Source organism: Agelaius phoeniceus, chromosome 4 (genome assembly GCF_051311805.1).
Source record: "Agelaius phoeniceus isolate bAgePho1 chromosome 4, bAgePho1.hap1, whole genome shotgun sequence".
NCBI classification, from domain to species: domain Eukaryota; kingdom Metazoa; phylum Chordata; class Aves; order Passeriformes; family Icteridae; genus Agelaius; species Agelaius phoeniceus.
In genome coordinates, this window is record NC_135268.1 from 29208675 (window position 1) to 29229173 (window position 20499).

The 20499-nt window shown below is 37.2% G+C and overlaps 2 protein-coding genes across 2 annotated transcripts in view; both read left to right on the forward strand.

Moving 5' to 3' along the window:
• CENPE (centromere protein E) overlaps window positions 1–6208 on the forward strand; it is a 39854-nt gene extending 33646 nt beyond the window's left edge. Inside the window, exons 39-45 of the mRNA XM_054633108.2 lie at window positions 788–1009; window positions 1631–1834; window positions 2416–2528; window positions 3024–3121; window positions 3693–3852; window positions 4274–4536; window positions 5351–6208. Coding sequence (XP_054489083.2) covers window positions 788–1009; window positions 1631–1834; window positions 2416–2528; window positions 3024–3121; window positions 3693–3852; window positions 4274–4536; window positions 5351–5448 — 1158 coding nt within the window. The 3' untranslated portion in view covers window positions 5449–6208. The remainder of the gene's footprint in view (window positions 1–787; window positions 1010–1630; window positions 1835–2415; window positions 2529–3023; window positions 3122–3692; window positions 3853–4273; window positions 4537–5350) is intronic.
• Window positions 6209–8054: 1846 nt separating this feature from the next.
• Window positions 8055–20456, forward strand: BDH2 (3-hydroxybutyrate dehydrogenase 2). Its single transcript, XM_054633111.2, has 10 exons — window positions 8055–8163; window positions 9550–9630; window positions 11131–11209; window positions 13106–13202; window positions 13724–13832; window positions 14988–15048; window positions 15751–15864; window positions 16264–16322; window positions 17033–17125; window positions 18313–20456. The coding sequence occupies exons 2-10, from the start codon at window positions 9559–9561 to the stop codon at window positions 18364–18366; spliced, it is 738 nt and encodes a 245-aa protein (XP_054489086.2). The 5' UTR covers window positions 8055–8163; window positions 9550–9558; the 3' UTR covers window positions 18367–20456.
• Window positions 20457–20499: the final 43 nt, after the last annotated feature.

Below are 20499 nucleotides of genomic sequence, written 5' to 3' on the forward strand. Positions count from 1 at the left end.
CTTGCCAAACTTTATCAAAACTACTGTAGCCATTTTTGACTCAGTCAAATTTATATTTGCACTCCTTTCTTTCTCATGCTTACTGCTTGCCTCTTTTGGAAATCTGGAGAGCATTTTTCAGGCTTTAGTGCACTATGAATACAATTTCACAAGATTTCATCTTTCTGATTAAATCTTAAGTTTAGCCTATTTTTAAAAGTTTCTTCTGTAGAATCAATAGTCTGTCTTGACATTTTTGGGATTTTGCAGTGTTGGCAAGGTTTCACAAGAATTCCCTACCCTAATATTATGTAGATTGAAGCTTTTAAGAAACAAAAATCTAGTAAACATTGTCATTTCCTGACAATTGTAAAGTTTTTATTTATCTGTCATGTTAAACGTGGGTTTCTAGAATAGTCCAATGTGTAGGTTTAATTTCCTTTCGTCAGTGAATACATTCTAGTTAGAAAAATCTGTGAATAATTATGGCTTTCTCTGGCTGACTTTCAAGAAGTCTTCCCATTATAGTTCATTTTCTTTCTTTAATATTAGGGTTTGAGTTAATGCAGAAATACTGGTAAATCTGCAATACATTATCTTGTCTTGTGCCCCTTCCTGCCTCCTGTTCTTCTGTAAATGAAACTGTTCTTTGAGTGATAATGATAGTATTTCTGACAGCAAGCATTGTCAAATGGGACACTGAAACAAGAATGTGATAATAATGCAGGCTAAGGTACTTCCTGTTGCTTCACTTGCCATATCCCTAGCAGATTAAAAAATTGTTCTGTGTGATGCTTCTGATTTTCAGATACTCCTTGAACTTTCTTCAGAGCTGGATGCCAGAACTGCTGATTATAGTAAAAATGCTGATGTTGAATTAAAACAGAGAAAAGAAAAAAATGAAGAGTTGCTTCAGGATCTAAACACTCTAAAAGAAAAACTGGCCCCTGGTGGCTCTGCCAGTCTGGCATTAGAAGAAGAAAATTATAGGCTTCATAATAAGTTAAAGGCTGCAGAACAAGATAAAAAGGTACCAATACTTGCTTCTAAGGAAAGCTTCTTTAATGCTTGCTTTCTAAGGAAGAGTACTCCCAACTGAAAATAAGGATTGATGGCAACTGTAAATCTATGCCACCACAATACAAATAGAGTACACTTTATTTCAGTAGCTCTTTTATTTCCAAAGTGGAATTTTGAGCTCTTGCCTGTAACATGATTATTTTAATGGCCTGATCTCTGTACACAAATAGATGTTGAATTTAGAAATTCATATGAAAGCTTTTATTTGCTTTTGAAGTATTGACTTTAATAGGGTGATACTCTTGATGCTTTCTGTCAGTATATGGTATTCACTATACATGAAGCTGGAGAAGAATTCTCTATTTAATCACAAGAATTGAGAATTCATTTTCTCTCTTTTTTTATGCCACAGTTACCCTTCTCCAAAACACCTTTTCTTTTCTTAGACTTGAGTGTTCTAAACTATTAAAAGGTGACATAAAACAGTGACTTGGACATGAAGAGTTGCTATAGAGCCTGTAGTGTTGGAATTTTTTTGTGTGGTTTGGGTTTTTGCTAGTTCTTGCTTAGAATATGACCATGTGCTTTTACTGTTACTGCTCATAACTGATGGATTGATGTATCTCAATAGGCTATGGAAGTAAAAATTCAGGAGCTAGAAAATGTAATAAATGAAGTGGGAGAAAGTGTCAAAGAGAGAGATGACAGGATAAGCAAGTTACAAGCACAGATAAGAATAAGAACAGAGACAAGTGAGCTCACCCAACTGCAAGCCAGACTGAATGAGGTGGATAAATGCCTCAGAACTGCCTTAACAGAGAAACAGAGTCTTCAGGTATGAGCAAAATACTTCACTCTTCTTTCTCCTCTGATTAAAGACACAAAGCATGCTTGACAACAGTTGTAGGTGAAACATAGCTCTGCATATCTCCAGTCAATGTATTTGTTCTGTATGGCATTCCTAGAGTAAATTCCACTTGCTTGTTTAGCAGCCAGTTTCACATTCTACCAGTGCAACCATCAGTGGCAACATTTAGAATCCATATTACGATTCTATAAACTAAATGTGTCACTTGTATGTGATGCATTTCTGAAACACTTGAAACATCTTAAAACTTTTTAAACTGAAGCATGAGCTATTTATTCAACATTTGCATGCTAATTTAGAATTCCCAGATTTATATCTGCACAGAAGTCAGCAAAACTTCCTAAAATATGGTAGCAGGTATAGTGTAGGATACCAACTGCTACTATAGTGCTAGTTGGTAATGTGAGCCACCTTAGTGGAAAATAACTTCCTGCTCCTGGTCTTGTCCTGCAAAATCTAGCAGATCATAGTAAAGATACAAGGTAAACATCCCTTAATTTCATTGCTAAGTAAAAAGCCCTTATTTGTACTAAATATTTTATTTTCAGGCAAAATTAGATAAAGGTGCTGAGCTGTACAAAGAAGAAATTGATCATCTCAAAACACAATTGGTAAAATGTGATCTGGAAAGAATGAAACAATCCAACTCCTTTGAAGTGAAGTAAGTTCAAATTTTATCTTACAATTCTCAACTACTTCATTCTTAGCTTCTACTTTGCTCTTTTCCTACATAATAAGTAGTAAGCATTCAGCTTGAGGTGTTGTAAGTTTTTATAGTGGTTAGAGAAAGTAAAATCTCTGCATACCTTGGGTTGCTTACAAAACTTCTTCCCTATACACCCACCAAAATTTCTCAGTCAACTGTGTTCAGCCATAAATGAAATAACTGTTCTCACAACAGAAGGTAAGGGGAAAGCAATAACTGAAAGTACTCTCTACTTTGCTAGAGAGAAGGATACACCAAAAATAATTAGTCCAACTTTTGGGTGCACTTTATCCAAAATCTAACTGACAACCAGGTTTATCTAGTTTTTCTTGTAAAACATGGGTGTGTCTTGTATTTAATAGCTCATTGGAATTCAGCTGAAACTGTAATAACTATTAAACTGAGGTTTTCTGTGGGTTTTTTTTTTCCCTCCCTTTCTGCTTCATATAGACTTGCTAATTATAAAGCCCTTGCAGAGCACCGAGAACAGCAGTTAACAAAGCTAAAAGAAGAACTGAGGAGAGCACACCAAGAGCAAGATGTTACTGGTAAATTCAAGATAAATAGAAGGGACTCTTTCATGTTAAACTCTGAGTTTTGAGGCTAAATCTTTGAAGACCAGATTGAGATGCCTAGTACTCAAAGGGTATGAGGAGAACTGGGTGCATTGGAAGATGAGATGGAAAGTAGATTCCATCAGCTGCATATGAACTGCACAATCATATTACAATCACAGCAGCTCTTGTGTTTTTCTCCAGCCACGTTTGCCCTTGTGGAGGGATAAGCTGCAGTGGTAGTAGCTCACGTTCCCACTTTCTCCTTGACATATGAATACCTAGTTCTAATCAAAGCTATGACATACCTGGAACAATAACTAGTTTACCTCTAAGTGGCCCAGTGAAGAATCTGTCATGTTTCTTATTATCTCCCTGGCAGTGTGAATAGTGAGAGGGAGGTGTATTTTTTGTAGAAAGAAGAGTAACTGTTGGAATGGCACTTGTAACCCCGTGAAGTTTGACATATAAGACCACAAGAAGGAATAGGCTAAAAAATGTATTGGTTTGATTTTTAAGCACTCTCCAAATTATGCACACACATATGTATAAATCTGTTTTCTAGTGCTGAAAGAAGCAGATCCTCAGCAATCCCAAATACCCCTTACTTGTGGTGGTGGCAGTGGTATTGTGCAGAGCACACAAATACTTGTTCTAAAATCTGAACAAGCCAAGCTACAGAAAGAGAACTTGCAGCTGAAGAAACAAAATGACCTTCTATTGAGGTAAGTGGACAGCTGACTGGCAGCATGTCAAATCATTTATGTACATTTATGTATTTATGTACATCATTAGTGTTAGTTTCTGGGAGACCTATGGAAGTGAGTAACCATTAATTTTGGATTTCACATCATAAACTTTTATTTAAAGCTAGTGTTTTATGGCTTATAAAGCCATAAAGGCCTTTTGAACTTTAAATTGCTTACTTTCTTAAGAATCTTTTTAATGATGGAAGCTACACTTGAATTGGACATTGGAAGGAATTTCAGTTTAAAAAAAATCCTCTGAAACCAAGATACACAACTATTGTACTGCCATGTTTGTCACACATCATCTGAAAATACAGGAACTCTCTGTTCTTCAGGAATTTTTAAGAAATTGCTTTAAACTTTTCTTAATTGAATGCTGGCATTCTTTTCTCTGCAGTGATGAACTTCAACTGAAAGAGGAACTCAGGAAATGGAAAGAAAGAGCACTAAAATGGAGAGAACGATCCTCAAGAGAAACTACTCGAGAGACAATACCAAAGTCTCCTAAGAAGGCAGTGTCATACTTCTTTAAAGAGCAAATGCCTTCACCCTGCAAGGAAACTGTTTCTCAGGAAACAGTGACTCAGAACCTACCAAAACCTCTGCCTCTGACTTGTCCAACAAATTTCTTTGATAATTCCAACTTGGGCGTGCTAACAGGTACGTAACACAGTGTTAGTGTCCTATATGATTTGAAGATGCAAAATGTAAGGGATGGCCTGAGATCTGAAACTTGCATGATAACAGTTTTCCTGAATGGTTTGTCATATGACTGTTGAAAAGCTGACCATCTGAGCTGTGAAGTTTCTGTATGCTCTACAGAATTAAAATACCAAAATGAATCCTTCACCTACGGAAGAATGTACAAACCTTTTTTTCCTTTTCTGCAGTGGAAGTGTTGATGAGTGACTTTTAGAAGTGAATCAGCAAAATATTGCTATTAGATAACTGGTGCTCTAAATGTTTTGCTTTTTTAACTTTACATTGGTTAAGCACAGATTTCTGGTAAAACTATATAAAGTTAACTGGTTAGCTTTTTTCTGAAGTTTTTCAAGATGGTAGACTTCAGCCTTTGATGTTGCATTTGCTACTCTGCCTGGTCCCAGCTGTAATAATAGCTGTTTTGATGAGAACTTCTGTTCCTCAGCATCACTTCAGATTTCTGCTATCTAGCCTGATGACTTTTAGTGACCTTCTGCCCTCATGCTTCTCACAGCTTTCAGAAGGCCCCAGCAGACATGTTGAAGAGTAGCCAGTTTTTGAGGTATTAGTAGCAGGCTTCCAGAAAGAACATGACTCATTATTTGGTTTTGTGATGGCCAACTTAGTAACAGCACAGCTTTCCTCACAACACAAAGCTCCCTAGAGGGAAGCTTTCATAGCTGACAGACAAAACACTAATCAAGATTAAATTGCTGTATTCCTGCTGCTTGTCTAACTAAGAAAGGCTTTAATGTCCTTGTCTTCTGTACAGATACACGACCTGAGGGCACAGAGTCCACAGAAGAACATCTTAGGCACTTGTTTGGGACTTCAGACAGAGATAAAGCCCCTGACTGCAGCACCCAGTAAAGATGCTCTGTTGTAAGCTGCCCTTACAGTGCCTACAGCCAGGATCTGCATATACAAAAGAAAACTGCTTAAAAACCATCAGCTGCTTCCATCTTTGCTGTCTTGGAGTTTCTACTTCCCACAACTGGGAAAGCTGGAATATGAGGACAAAGATGGAAAATCAGAAATTGCTCCACAACCTGCTAAGCTGCTGATGTTCTACTTTGGTTTTTGGTGTGGATTTTTTTCATAGGAAAGAGAAGCTAATGTATTAAAAAAAAAGGAAAAAGGAATGGATCACAAACTAATCTACTGTGAGACTTCTCAGTCTCAAACTTTTCATTCTGTCATTCCTAAAACAGCCCTTTTCTGAGGTGTTGATATTTCTATCTTCAGAGTTCTGTTGACTTGGCAAGAAATATTCTTTTTGTTTCTTAGCATGTGGTTTTTATACCATACGTTCTTTAGGCCAACAAAAACTGCATTTTCACCACAATCTTGACTTCTTTGGTCACTGCAACCGAAGTTACTGATCTTGTGTTTGTAGAGCACACAATCAAGGGTTCCTCCTAAACTCCTTAAAAGTTTCTGCAGCTCAGCCAATTATGGTACAGTGAGTAACTTTGAATTTTGCATCATTTTTAATATACCTGTCTGAAGTTGTCTATTGGACTTTTTTTAAATAGTAAGCAATGGACTTCACACTCTTCTGCTTCTCTAGTGAAGGGAAAACAAACCAGATCATTGGGGCAAGATGGACTCTTATTAACCTACTTATTTGTATTGTGAGACCTACATTTTGTATGTTTTATATAAGAAATTTTAACTTGAAAATAAAGTTTATTGTGTTAAATATGTAAAAATGGTTTTGCTGTTCACTTGTGCTATGATCCAGGGATGTTGGTTGCAACATTGTGTCTAAATGTTACCAAAATAGCTTTTATACTGATTTCATCACTTCCATCATTATTATTCTTCTTGTCTCCATCCTCTATAACCTTCTGCAGTAATTACTTGTGCAGAAATTTACTATTGTCAGAGTTTTATTTAATTTTTTGGGTCTATCAGAAAATGGTTGAAGTCTAAAATATAGATCCTCTTTCCTGCCCTCCATTACCAACTAAACAGGAATTGGGCACTCAGAACCTGTGATCAACTCCATTAAGGATGAAATCATCACCATGAGAGGAGAAAGGATACCTAAGGAAGATACCTGCATCAAAAGCATCATCCTTATTTTATAGGAATAAATCTCTGTGATGCTAGGTCCTGTTAGGGTGCACCCAAACTGACAAGCAGATGGCTCCACTGACATGTTCCTGAGCATTCAGCAGTTACTGGAACTGGAGGAGGCACACAAGGATGAATCAACCTTCTATTTACTTTGAATGGCTGAAAACTACCAATTACTGTACCTGTAAGTTGCAAGGATTTATCTCAATATCTGGCCTGGAATGTGTTTTGGAAAGCTTTTAAAAGCATGATGATATACAGGTTCCAATACCATTACAGAGTTGGGCACTGCAATGTCTTCTTTCTGACCATAGCCACAGGTATTTATTTTCTGACAAGGATAAGGATAAATGCAAAGTGCTGGTAGGTCTGTGGTGGTTTCTTTTTTTTCTTTTTGGAGGTTTTTCTTTGGAGGGTTTTGGTTTTTTTTGGGTTTTTTTGTTTTTTTGAGGTTGGTTGGGAGTTTTCTGGGTTTGTTTTGGGTTGGTTTTTTTTTGTTTGGTTTGTTACTTTTTTTTTCCCCACTATGATGAACGAGATTTCCTTTGACCATCAGCATTTTGTTGTTCTAATAAATGAATTAGATTGATTTTTTTTTTCTTCCAAAATTGGGAAAGAAGGTGTATATATAGATCTACCTCTTCTATATACAATTTCTATTGGTTTTTTGTTAATTATTTCTTGCTTGGAACAACTAGGTTTGGTGATTTTTCTGGTGATTGAACTTAAAAAAGCAGGAACTTATTGCAACAGGTGGCAAAAGCTTAGGGGCAGAAGGATAAATGCTTTTAGCAAATTAAGTCATTACGGTTTTTGTTTACTGGGGAGCTGATTTAGAAAGCTTTAAAAAGAAAGAAAACCTTAGCAGAAAGACAGGATAAACTGAACTTTTATGTATGTGTGTCCCATTTTACCCACAGAAGTGGCTTTTCTGAGAACTAACTGATGTTTAGGCAGGACACCAAATTCCTTAATAATACTATCATGTAGCTATAAGTCTGGTGTGAGCTTATAGCTAAATTAGTTTGTTCTAGAATTTTTCAGTCTAATGACAGTAATTCTGCTTTAACATATGCAAGTTAAACCACTAGAAACAAAAGATATGTTGGCAAATCTCCAGTTTAACAACAATAAAAAAAAGTCACATAAGTTTTGTCCTGGTTTGGAATTCGATAATTTACATTGCAGAAAGACATTGCTTGGAAAAACAGGTTTGTGGCCTTTTGGTGGAATCCTACTGATCTCTTGAATTCCCATTGTAAGAGTCAGCTAGTGCTGGTGATACTTTTGTGTCCTTTCGTGTGGGAGAAAAATCACACTTTTTTAAAATCCTCAGTTTCACTAGATGGCAGCATCTCAGTATTTCAACAGGAAATTACGTTCATCTAGAGAAACTTAGCAGTTGGACTACAAATCCCAACAAGCACAGGGGAAAAAAAAAACCACAGAACTTCCCTTTGTACAAGGGTCGGTGAATATAGCAAAGCTGTTCTAGATCTCTTGGTGAGTGACTGTATTAATATTTATTTGTAAAGGCTTCATAGAATCCGTATGGCAAATGTTCATAAAACCTGACTGTTAGATTGAAAAATGTATTTATAATGCATTTTGCTTCCCACGTGTCAAGGCATTTTGGGGAAGTACTTGAACTGGTCCAGGTGGCTTTTGGAAAGAAAAAAAATTCTTCCATTACGTTGCTTCAGAAGTCTCATTTGTTGAATGTGTAACCTTCAGGAAACAGTTTTGGTGCAACTTTCGTTAGGAAAAACATCTAACAAAACAGAATTTCTGATCAAAGTAAGAGAAAAGAATAATTTATTCAAAAAGTAGGATACTAAATTTGACTCAGTAATCTGAGTCACAGCATGGATTTGAACATCTCTAGAGGACAGCACTGGCTGCTAACATAGGGAAGATTATGGTACCTTTATTTTAATTTCCCAGTGAAGTACTTGGTGTGTTGGATTTATGTGTATATTTAAGGACTTTGTTCTTATGACACCTTTCTACACCCATATCTACATAGACAAAGTTGCTTGGAGGAGTATGAGAATGCAGCAGTTTTGCTTATGGGGAACCCAATTAACAAACTCCATATATTTCACTGTGACTAGAACACAGGGACCTCACTTTTTAGGAAGTTCTTTGAGATTTGGTATTTGTTTTCACTTGTATGCCTGCATTTTTGTATGCTGTATTTCGTTAAACCTAACACAGCACTTGAACAAGGCTGTATTTTGCCTTTTGGCTGCTCCACCTAGGCTAAGGTAGCAACTCCTAGAGGTTCCCTACTGCCCCAGGCACACTCAGTGTTCCCTGAAAACAGGGAACAAGAGGCAAGACTGGGGGCTTCACTCCCCCCACACTTTCCTGCTTCACTGGGACTGGGAGCCTGCTGTGCTGGAAGACTCCTAAGACAACTGAGGGCAGATAACCAAGGCCAGGGCATTGAGTGGAATGTATTGCAGTCTAGGACATAGAGAAGTTTGTAGAGAAACAGAAGACAGACGTGCTTTCTGAGAATACCACGGATAGTGGAAACACTAGATTATGAATTATTGTACTGCTGTTTCATCCTGGCTTTTTTTTTGCGTTTAAGAAAAAATAAAATCTAATTTCTGTTATAATGAAGCTTAACTTCTGAGCTCAAATGCCTTTTGACTTCTTGAGACCCTTTATGTACAACTAAAAAAAAGAAATAGATGGGGCAGCCCTGCCTCTCAGAACTCTGGAAAACTGAGGGTCACAGGACAATTGTGATGGCAGAGGTACACCCTGGATTGTGTCTAGTTTTGGAAATGTGTTTGCATCTGATTCCAGGGGGCGGGGGGGAGGCGGTGGGGATGGTGTTGGCCTCTGTTTGTTAAATGTCTGTGCCATCCCGTGCAGGTCAGCACCATGGGGCGGCTGGATGGGAAGATCATCCTGTTGTCTGCAGCAGCACAGGGCATTGGCCGAGCAGCTGCTATTGTAAGTTGGAAAATGTTTGTTCTGCTGGGCCTGTGCAAGGTCTCTCATTCTAGCTTGTCCAGTGACACCTGCACCAAACCAGTTCTTGAATTAATAAACCACAGATGACGCTAGAAGCACACAGTGAAAAAATCAGGGATAATGTAGCCACTATGCTGTATCATGCAGGCTTTGTGCTGTTTCAATTTATGAAAATCTCCAACTCTGAGTGGAGATGTTAGACAAGGATAAGAACCAGATTTGAGGACAGCTGCATCTGCTTTTTTAACAATATATGGTTGTACTGCCTGTACCTTTTATTCAACATCTCTGTTGCTTTGTTCTGGGAGAAAATAGAGATGATAGAGGGAATATTTCCTGGTCCAAGGCTGGTTACTGTGAGGATCCCTTACAGTAAAGCCAAAGTCTTTTACCTGTATTCATGACTGAAATAACCAAGTTCACATGATACTAGCACATTGTTCACAATGAGCAACTGTAAGAAACTCTTCACAAATTTTGTTTGATTACTGTTAAACAGAATTTAAGGTATGTATTAACTTTCCAGTTAGCTTTTAACTCCTTTTGACCAGTTCTTCTCCTGCTACTTCCCTTTTCCATGGCAAATAAAAAACCCAGTAGAATTATCTTGTTATCTCTGTAATGTAATTAACAGCTCAGGAAAAGCTCCTGTAGCATTTTTGCCAGACTGGTTAGTTTCTCATGCATGTGGCTGAGAACACAGAAGACTGCTGATCTTGGATCTTACATGAATTACTCAGTCCAAGGAGCAGGTAATCCTCCTGATGGTTTCACTTTGTAAATACCCAACCAACCATGGAAGGCTGGTATGGTTAATGTCACTATGCTCTTAAGCTGCACCTGGGACACCTATTTTGAAGATAAGGGGCTACAGTCCAAGATGTCAGAGTACTTTTGACAGACTTTACTTCCTTAGATGTTGATTTATCAGTAATCACAATAAAAAGAGGTTTTTGAGGAGTCTGTCAAGAATGAGCCAGTGTCTCTGGTTAAATATCAAAAGTTATGCTGCTTTTAATATTGTTCTATTCCAATTACTTGGATACAAAGGATTTTGTTTTAAAAATCCTGGTTTACAACTTCTGCCTTTACCCGTCAAATTTTGTGACTTTTAATTTAAATCTAACAATAGATTTAAATTAGATAAAAATCTAACAATACAGACAGTTCTAGCCCCATTGCTTACTACTGCAGCTAATAAGGGCATTAATAATTTCCATTATCTTAGTCTGGTTACTGTTCTTATACTTTATTTATGGATTCCTTCCTTTAGGGAAAACACCTTAAATCTGTCTTATCACACAAAGTTAAATAGTTGTCTGCAACTCCCTGATATGCCCAGAATGAAAACTTAGAGATCAGCTCCCTTCAGCTTGGCTTGGCTCCTATTTCAAGCCAAAAAGCACCTGAAAAGAAAACAGATTTTATTTCTGGTATGACCTGGAATATCTAAATATAAACTGTTTCTGTGTTCTCCAGGCTTTTGCTAAAGAAGGAGCCAAAGTCATTGCTACAGATATCAATGAGTCTAAACTGCAAGAACTGGGGAAATATCCAGGTAAATGGCCCTACATCAGGCATTAGTTCAGCTCTTACAAGTTTTGTGTAGGCTATCTGAGATACATTTTGAGGATAGGAAAGCTTGAAAAAGACAGGAAAAAAGAAAATATCCAGACTAGTTTTTCTGATGTTTGCATTGCTTTATCCTGCGGTGTGAAAGAACAGAGATTTGCCATGTAAAATATTGCAACATCAGAGTATTATTCCAGACATGTGGAATAATTGATTTTATTGTGTCACAGAAGAAGTTGATGTTTGCTGGAACATCACCCATTTCAGTTACCTTTTGCTTTCACTAGGCTAATTATCAGGTGCATCACTCTGGAAGGCATGGGATGTTTTTTTCTCTGATCAAGAGAACATCCCACTATACAAAAAGGTAGACCTAGTGTCTTGCATTTCTATGGTCCATACTTGGCCTGTCCTTTTAATGCATTCCTTACTGTCCTATAGAATCCATATGTCTTCAGAAATGTAATTCTAGCAACACTAGATATGCCTATTCTGTTGGTATAAATGTTCAGGCCTGAAGGTTGTTTTTGTACTGCCACCACAGGAACATGCTTCAAGGAGCAGGTTTTGCACAGGTGTGTTTCTAATCACAAGTGGGATATTAAGTTAAAAAGTATTTTTTCAATATTGAAATAAAAATAAGACTTGGGTATAGTTCACAGCTGACAATGCTTCTAACTTGATTTGAGAGAAGAAAGTGGATTTAAAGAATCCCTACTAAAGGCTGACAGTAAAATACACAAAACCACAGCGGGCACAACTTTTGGCATGACTATGAGGCTCTGCCAACTGGAGCTCACAACAAGAAATCCCTTTGTAATTGTTTGGGAACTTGAGGGCTTTTCAGGTTCCTTCTGAGGGTATTTGGGAAAATGTTATGTTTTTTTCCTCTGCTAGTATGCTCACAAGGAAAGAAATAATTTTCCATATACTCAGAGCCATTTCCATCCTTTAGACATAAGATTAGTCAATCTATAATTCATCAAGACTTGGCACTTTGAGGTCTTTGAATTTTATCCAGGAGAGGTAATTCCAATGTGATGTTAATCACCAGCCTGTAGTCTGATCGAATGCACAAATCTCTTCAAAAGTGTCTCTACATTTAACTAAGGCATAGAAAGCCTTTTCATGGAAACCAAAGCTTGTTGCTTTGGTTTCAAAAAAATGCAGGATTTTATCCATTTCAAATCAAATTCTCCTTTGACAGTGCTCTGATGCTTTACAGACAGCTTTACAGTGTTTCATGGAATCATATCTGTTGGGTTAGACTTTGGGAGGCTGTGTAGTTCCATCTAGTGCTCAAAGTGGCACTGGTTAGAGGAGGTTGCTCAGGGCTATGTTTAATTAAGTTCTGAACATCTCTAAGATGGAATTTCATCTGCAGGACCCTGTTCCAGTGTGACTGCCCTCATAATTTTAATAGTTTATGCAAAATAATTTTTCTTTATTAATTAAATTATATGAAGCTCATTCATAATATCATCAACTACACATGAGAATGTGGCATGTAGTGGGACTGTAAGGCACATATAACTAGTTCCAGGTGTTATTCTATGGTAATGAGTGTGAAAGTTTATTATGATTATATAAGTTCTCTAATTCTTCTGTGTGAGACTATAGTGGAATTCAAATTTATTTGGAATGTTTTTATAGTAAATTAAGCTAGCTCATCTGCTTGTCATGCTGTATAGCAATTAAAACAGTTGATCATTTTAATTCTCTCCTGAAATTTTAAATAGCATCATATGCTGTCCCAGATTAACCGCTGTACTAACTTAATCATTGAGTGAATTGAATTGTAAGTGCTATCCTCAGCACATCAGAAAAATACTCAGCTAATCCTCAATTAAATACATTGAAACAAATGCTGTGTTTTTTCTAGGCATTCAGATAAGGGTTCTGGATGTCACCAAAAAGGAGCAGATAGAAAATCTGGCCAAGGAGATTGAAAAGATTGATGTCCTCTGTAACATTGCAGGGTAACCAGAATCTCTTTGCTACTACTGTTTTTCCAGTTTTCCCTGTCCTCCAGAACTACCTTCTATTATTTCAATGCATTTTATTTGTTATGTTTTAATGAATTTTATACTCTTAATAGAAACCTCCATGTGTTTCCATCAAAACTGAACTTGTTTGCACAGCCACATAACCCAGGCCAGTATAGAACAGCTCTGGAACTTTTGTTTTCCTCACTCTGTGGGTACCCTGTACTGATGGCTTTGGCCCTTCTAGCAAAACAGTGAACAAAGCCTGTCAGTCTGCTAGTGCTTTTTTTTTTTTTTTGGTTCTTCTGTTGCCAATCATTTTGTTGCACATATTGAGTCTGCTTTGTATCCTTGATATTTACCAGAAGAAATACACTGCTGCTTGCATTCTTCAAAGGAGCTCTTATCTCCCTCCTTTAAAGGTTGGAAAAGTTAATTGCTACAAAACAGCGGTGGGAAAAGAGTCACAGGAATGTAAGCCACAGACAGTAATCCACTTCATGCCCTCATTCTAGGTTTGTTCATCATGGAACCATTCTGGAGTGTGAGGAGCAAGACTGGGACTTCACGATGAACCTCAATGTTCGCAGCATGTACCTGATGATCAAGACATTCCTCCCCAAGGCAAGGCTTGGCTGCCCATGACTTTTAGTCTCTGCTGCATTGTTTAAAGTGTGACAGATCAGAGTTGCTGCCACTGTGGCAGTGCACAAAATACAAGCGTGCCACTTTGGATAGGGGGGCCCTTAGAGTATAGTAATCCTACTATTAAACATTCTCTTCATTGCATAATATTTCAAGTAGACAATTTATCTAAAGAATATGGTAGAGAGGATTTATCTGGGGAGTTGGCATATGTAAACTAGCTAAAATACTTCAGACTTTATGCAGAGCAGTGATGGAGTCATTGCAATACAGTGCTAATGTATTCTACTACAGCACACAGCTGCACAATACCACTGCTACAAAGTATTAATAAATCATCTATATTAATATGAATTTTGTACAGCTCTGGAGACTATCTGGTGAAGAAATTCAGGGATGCTGATTAGAGCACAACAGCCCAGTGAACGTAGCAGCTCCAAGATGCTTCTTGGTTTTTCCATAATCACTAGGTTTGGGTCTACAAAACCTTGTGGACTGGATGAGGTGCTTGCATTCCCATAAATGCAAAGGCCAGATTTGAAAGCTGTGACTATGACTGGATGACAACTACTATTTTCAGTATTGTTCCAGTTCTTTTTGCTTGGTTGGTTTGGTTTTTAGTTTGTTTGGGGGTGGTGTTTTTCTTAGCTGAACTTAATTTTCAAAGTTTGGGGGTTTTTAAGAACTTCAGGCATATCAGATTTTAGGATGCCTAAAAAGGTCGTAAGTTGAAGAAAATTACAATTCATAGATGCTAGAGTGTTGTGCTTTAGTCTTCTCCAAAACAAGAAGAGTTTGAGTGGGATCAGTGAGTTGCTGCATTGGTAGATGGTATGGGCAGATGTCTGTGTGGTGTAACTTCTGTCGTGACAGAGGGCAATGACTGAGAGGTGGCAACCTAGGAAAAAATCCTTTCCTGGCATAGTGTTCAATCCTGACATGGCTCAGGGGAACTGAGGGAGAATTTCAGACTCTGCTTTACTGCTTCAGTCAATGGCACCTACCCATGCCAACTGAGCATTGTTGCCCTGTGGATCAAGTAGGGCTGTTCTGGGTGTTGCTGTGGGCTGTTTTGCTGAACCTGCAGATGACAAAACAGTTTGCATTTGAGTGACGTAAGTACTCTCTTTGCAGATGCTTAAACAGAAATCTGGAAATATTATAAATATGTCTTCTGTGGCATCCAGCATCAAAGGTCAGTAGCTTGCTAGAGTTCCTTATATAAATCCTTATATAAATATGTAAATTTATATAGAATTCCTTATATAAATAAAGGTGATGGATATACAATATAAATATTGTGCCACCTTGAACTTAGAGGACATTCTAAATTCAAAGCTATTTCTAAATCCTGTGGAGGGATCAGTTAGGGAAAAAAAAAGGGAACACGTTCAACTCAAACATAAATGCAAGGAGACAGAAAATTGTAGACACTCCAAGATCCTTACCTCTGAGCTTTTTTAATATTTTGTAGCATCCTTTTTACCAGTATGTATTAACTAAAAAGGTATTACTTCCAGTGATATCTTCATACATATGTTCTTTAGAGATATAATGAAGAAATGACAATTATATATAAGTGCTGTAACTATGCTTTCAAAAGAAGCCTGATCATGACTAACAGATGGATTTCTACTGTTCCTAAATCTTTGCTGCTTGTTACATTTTCTAGACAAGTCCCCAGGCTTACACTATTGAAAGATTGTGTGCTTTCCTCTGGTCTATACCTGAGTAGAATTCTGGCAGTTGGCATTCCAGCTAGCCTGCCCTTATGGAGAGGCTACAGCTGCTACAGGAAATGCTGGAGTCCAGAAGCAGGTGTATATTGAACAATCTTGGCTCTTTTTTTCCTTTATAACTCTGTTTCTGTGCTGCCTTGACATGGACCTTCTGTTAGGAGTTGTGAACAGGTGTGCCTACAGTACCTCAAAGGCAGCAGTTATTGGGCTAACAAAGGCTGTGGCTGCTGATTTCATTGAACAAGGCATCAGATGCAACTGCGTATGTCCTGGTAAGTGTTCTTACATTATCCTGTGATCGAGTCTGACTTTTTTAACAAAAAATAGACTTACAAGTGGTAACTGATGTTACCAGCACTTTACACATACATTACACAGTAATTGAATGGTTCTTTTCAAAGATGCAGTCTCAGAAGTTAGAAGCAGGCAAGAGCTAGCTAACAGTCTGACCATTGTTTAACCATACAAAAAGTATTGAAATTAATTCTCAAAACTCTTGCCTTTTACAGAAATTTAAAACTCTCTGCTCTGTTGGTGGCTTTGTAGTCTTTCTCCTGAATTATATTGCAAAGTTACACATAGGTGTTAAGACATACAAATAGAACAAATAAACTTTTGTTGTGATTGCTGATGCAGTTGATTTTTAACACTGAATTTAAAATTTTGCTTAGGAACTGTTGACACACCATCTTTACAGGAAAGAATCCAAGCCCAGCCTAACCCAGAACAGGTGAGAAAGCAATTTATTAGCTTGGTCACAAGTATATATGTTTAACTCTCTTTTAAAAAAGAACATATAGTTGCACTTCTGCCCATATTCAAGAATGTCCTCAATTTCAGAATACTGTGGATAACTTAACATTGCTGTCTCCTTTGAAAGTGTGGTCAGCTTAAACTCGAGACAGAAGCCTTACAGCCAGACCAGAACTGAAGCCTCAGAAGGATAATATTGGTAGGTGAAGGCACAGGGGATCTCATCCAGGGAAGCAACTTCAAGTGTTGGTTACAGTATCCAGTGCAAAAGCAGAGGATATTTTCCATTGTGGCATGTGTCAGCCACAAGGAAGTGCAAAAATAGCACAGACAGAGCATTCTGGCCTATGCATTTCCACATTATTTGGGATGCTTAACCATCATTATTAGATAATGGTAAGTTCTCATTTGAAGGACATGGGAATATCTACCACCAAAGGAAGAAGGATTTAATGTTGGCTTTATTCTAGAATCAGAGATTTTGCTGCTTTCTAAAAGTCTCCTTATTTTTTTCAACCTGAAATTCACATCCCTGTTGATTTTATGTTTTTCCAGCTTTAATTCCCCACTTAGTGCCCTAAAGGAAGTTATGACTAGAAGCCTGTTTCCAATACTGCTTTGTAGATGTCAGTAGGTAAAAATAATTGGGTTTTATTTTTGATATACCAAATGCTCTTGCATATCCAGGCACTGAAGGACTTTCTGGCTAGACAGAAGACTGGCAGGATGGCTACTGCGGAAGAAGTGGCCCATCTCTTTGTGTACCTGGCCTCTGATGAAGTAGGTATAGACAATGAAATGTCCTGTCATAGAATCCCATACTACTTTGTAACTTCCCAGTAAAGAGGGTATTTGTTTCAGGACAATTTCCATTCTCTTTGAGCTGGATTATAACAAAAATAAAAACCAAACTATGTTCTTTTACTGAGTTCATCCTGCAATACAAAAGGTGTTCAGAATGTTGACAGCGATTGCAAGGCATTATGTATTTGGTGCCATAGCCTGGTGGTTGCATGTCACCTGAGCAAACTGACTGACCCCAGGTCATCCTGAATGGTGAACAAAATGAGCTTGTCAGCTTTACCAAGCTTGCACCATGGCTAGATCATGTTTTAAGGAGGTAGAATTAGTAGAGCTGCTGGCGATTTTAGCTAATGCTCAGGGTGAATCTGCCATCCCAGCATAAAGAAAACAACAGACCCACTGTGGATGTTACACACCAGATTCCAGATGACCACTGCAAACAGCACCAACACTAACGAGCACACACCAATGTTATTTCAGCTGCTATGAATTTACTGAGACTAGAAACTGGACTGGATTTGTCTAGACATGTCCAGCAGTCCTAATGTCCGTGTCAAAATACTTCAGTGGATTTAGTTCAGTATTAACGTTGCTATCTATCAGTAGTCTGTTTCTCAATTTCATCCTGGGTTTAGTATTTCCATAATGCTAATAATTTTTCCAGTCTGCTCATAGGGTTTTCAATGGTGTGTAAACAGAATTCCATTTTTTCAATGTATTCAGCATGTTTCAGCAGTGACATAAGGAAGAATGTCAACAGTTCAGTTGCTTACCCCACTATCCATATAATCTAAGCTTTTAGTTAGGTCCTATTATAATCATTGGCTGACCTGGTCAGATTCTGCTCAGCTGAACAGACCTAATAACATCACAGTGTGAGGTATTTACTCCTGCAGGTAAGATATCTAAAGTCTAGCTTTTTTAAATTTGTACTCTCAGGATGCATTCTCATCTTAATGCCTCTAGTAATACTTTTGCCACACTTCCTTGAATTAAGTAAAAGGCTTCAATTTCTGTTTGTTTCTATTTAGATATTATATTACTTACTCAGGTATTTTTGTAAAACAAAAAAAGCATATTTTTTAATTTAAAGAAAGTGTTTCCCTATAATTAATAGCCATGAAAAATTACTTTAAATCATTGTTTATTTTATGTAATTTCAGTCTGCCTATGTGACTGGTAATGAGCTAATCATCGATGGAGGATGGAGCTTGTGATTGACTCTACCTGCAAATGGAAATTCATGCTATGATGGGCAAAAAATGAGGATGGTGTTTCTTGCCACGATTGAGATCATGCATGTGATGTCTTTCCAAACAAATTTGCTATTTCTAGATTGATCTTACTGATTAACTTTTCCTTAATAGAGAAATAGTGGAGTAAAACATACTTCATGTGGCTTCAAATTATGGCAGCTCCAAAAACATGAAAGAACAGCAGTTTAATGTTTAAGATTTCAGGAGGCCAAAAATATTATTCAAGTTACAAAATCTGAGTTGTGTTTTAAGCAAAATCTGAGTGAAAGGAATTAGCTATTATATTTAGTCTCATCTTACTAGGTAATTGGAAGTTAAATACTCACAATTAAATACTCACAAGAACAACTATGCAAGGGCAATACTCTAGCAGGTATAGATGGGGGTATATGTGAGAGGAGTACTCTTAAATATATGGGTGGATTTTCAAGAATATGCTTGACTTGAAGCACAAAAGCAAAAGGAGTGGATTTTACCACTCTAGATAGAGCCAATATATTTGTCTCCAAAATGATGAACTAATATTGGACAAATTCTGTAAAATCTGTTGCTAGGTGCTACACTGTGGTGCTCTATGCCTTATTCTCAAGTACCAATACAGCTCACACTAAAGCACAAGGCAAAATTTCTCTGCAAAGGACTGTTTCTACAAGAGTATGTGCTGATGTTTTTATTGTGATAGAACATGGTAGCTTTGATTAATGAAATAGAAACCTATTATTGTCAAGTTTCATACTCTGGGAAAAAACATATGTCCTGTCCCAGAGATCTAAGGCAATGAATAACCTGAATTCACAAAGCATTTGTTTTGCTAACATGCTGCTTAAAACCAACATGAATTACAGGGTCTGACTGTCATGGTTACCTTTAACATTTATCTAGTTCATAAATGCAACTCTATGTAATTTAATACATATCTTCATATATATTATAAACATATATATGTGAGGGAGCAATTAAGGACTAAATGCTACTTAATATGATTCATCAGTAATCAAAGCACAGGAAAAATGTACAATGTTGTTTGTGTGTTTCTGTAACAACTGCCATGTTTATAAAATTATTGCTTAAGCTTTTCAATATCAGCTGAAACATTAATATAAATTACTTGATTTCAAAGATAATGAAACACATCTAGTTAACATCTTGCCTCTTATTTTAAAATTATTGTATGTAAATCTAAATTTTACTAATGAGAAAAATATTGTGAATGTTGGCTTTATTGGGCTCATTATGGGCTTAACATTTACCTTTAATCATGGTTGGAGCATTCTGACCTTGTGTAGTTTGTTTATGGGGTTTTAGAGAATCTAACATTTCAATCAAGTGACCCTGGCAGCCAAGCAGGATCAAGTTGGGGCACAAATCCAAAATGGCTCCAAAAATGTTCACTGACATAAATGCAAAATATTAAAAATTGAGGCTGGCAGGACACAATTTCAATGGTTTCAGAGTTTAATATGAAGGCCTAAGTCCTTTTGTAGTAGGTGCATAGGCTTACCTTGAAAAGAGAATTTCCCTATTGCAGTAACACGGGGAACATGTACTGTGTATTCTGAAAATATAATTAAGAATATGAGATAAAATTCATTATACTTATTGCACATTAACCATCCTTATTTAACATTTCTAAACTCGCTTAGAATTGTAGTATAGGGTTGCTGCTCAAAAATGGTTGCTGCTGCTGTTGTGGTCAAAGTACTTGTGCAAGAAAATAAGTACCACTTGCCTTTAAATTGCACTAAAGGGCACAAAAGGGTTTTTTTTTAGTGGTAGGCCAAAAATCTGGTGGACCAGAAAAGTATAAATCAGCAGAGCTTGCTGCCTCTTGCCTTATTAGCAGTGCTTTTCATGGAGGTGTTAACAGTTGCAACTCTGAAATGTGTTCCAATGTCATGAGGTTTTTCAGCAGACTTGCAGGAATTATTAAAGGAAAATGCTTCTTAATGCTCTCATGACCTAATTCCCTGGTCTGTTTTTAATGGAATTGGGAATTCTCTTTGTTTTCCTTCCACCCTAGTGATAATATAAAGAGGCTTTTTGACTTTTCAGATTCTAGGTCAAACTTTTCTCTTGTGGGGGCGGGAGAAATAG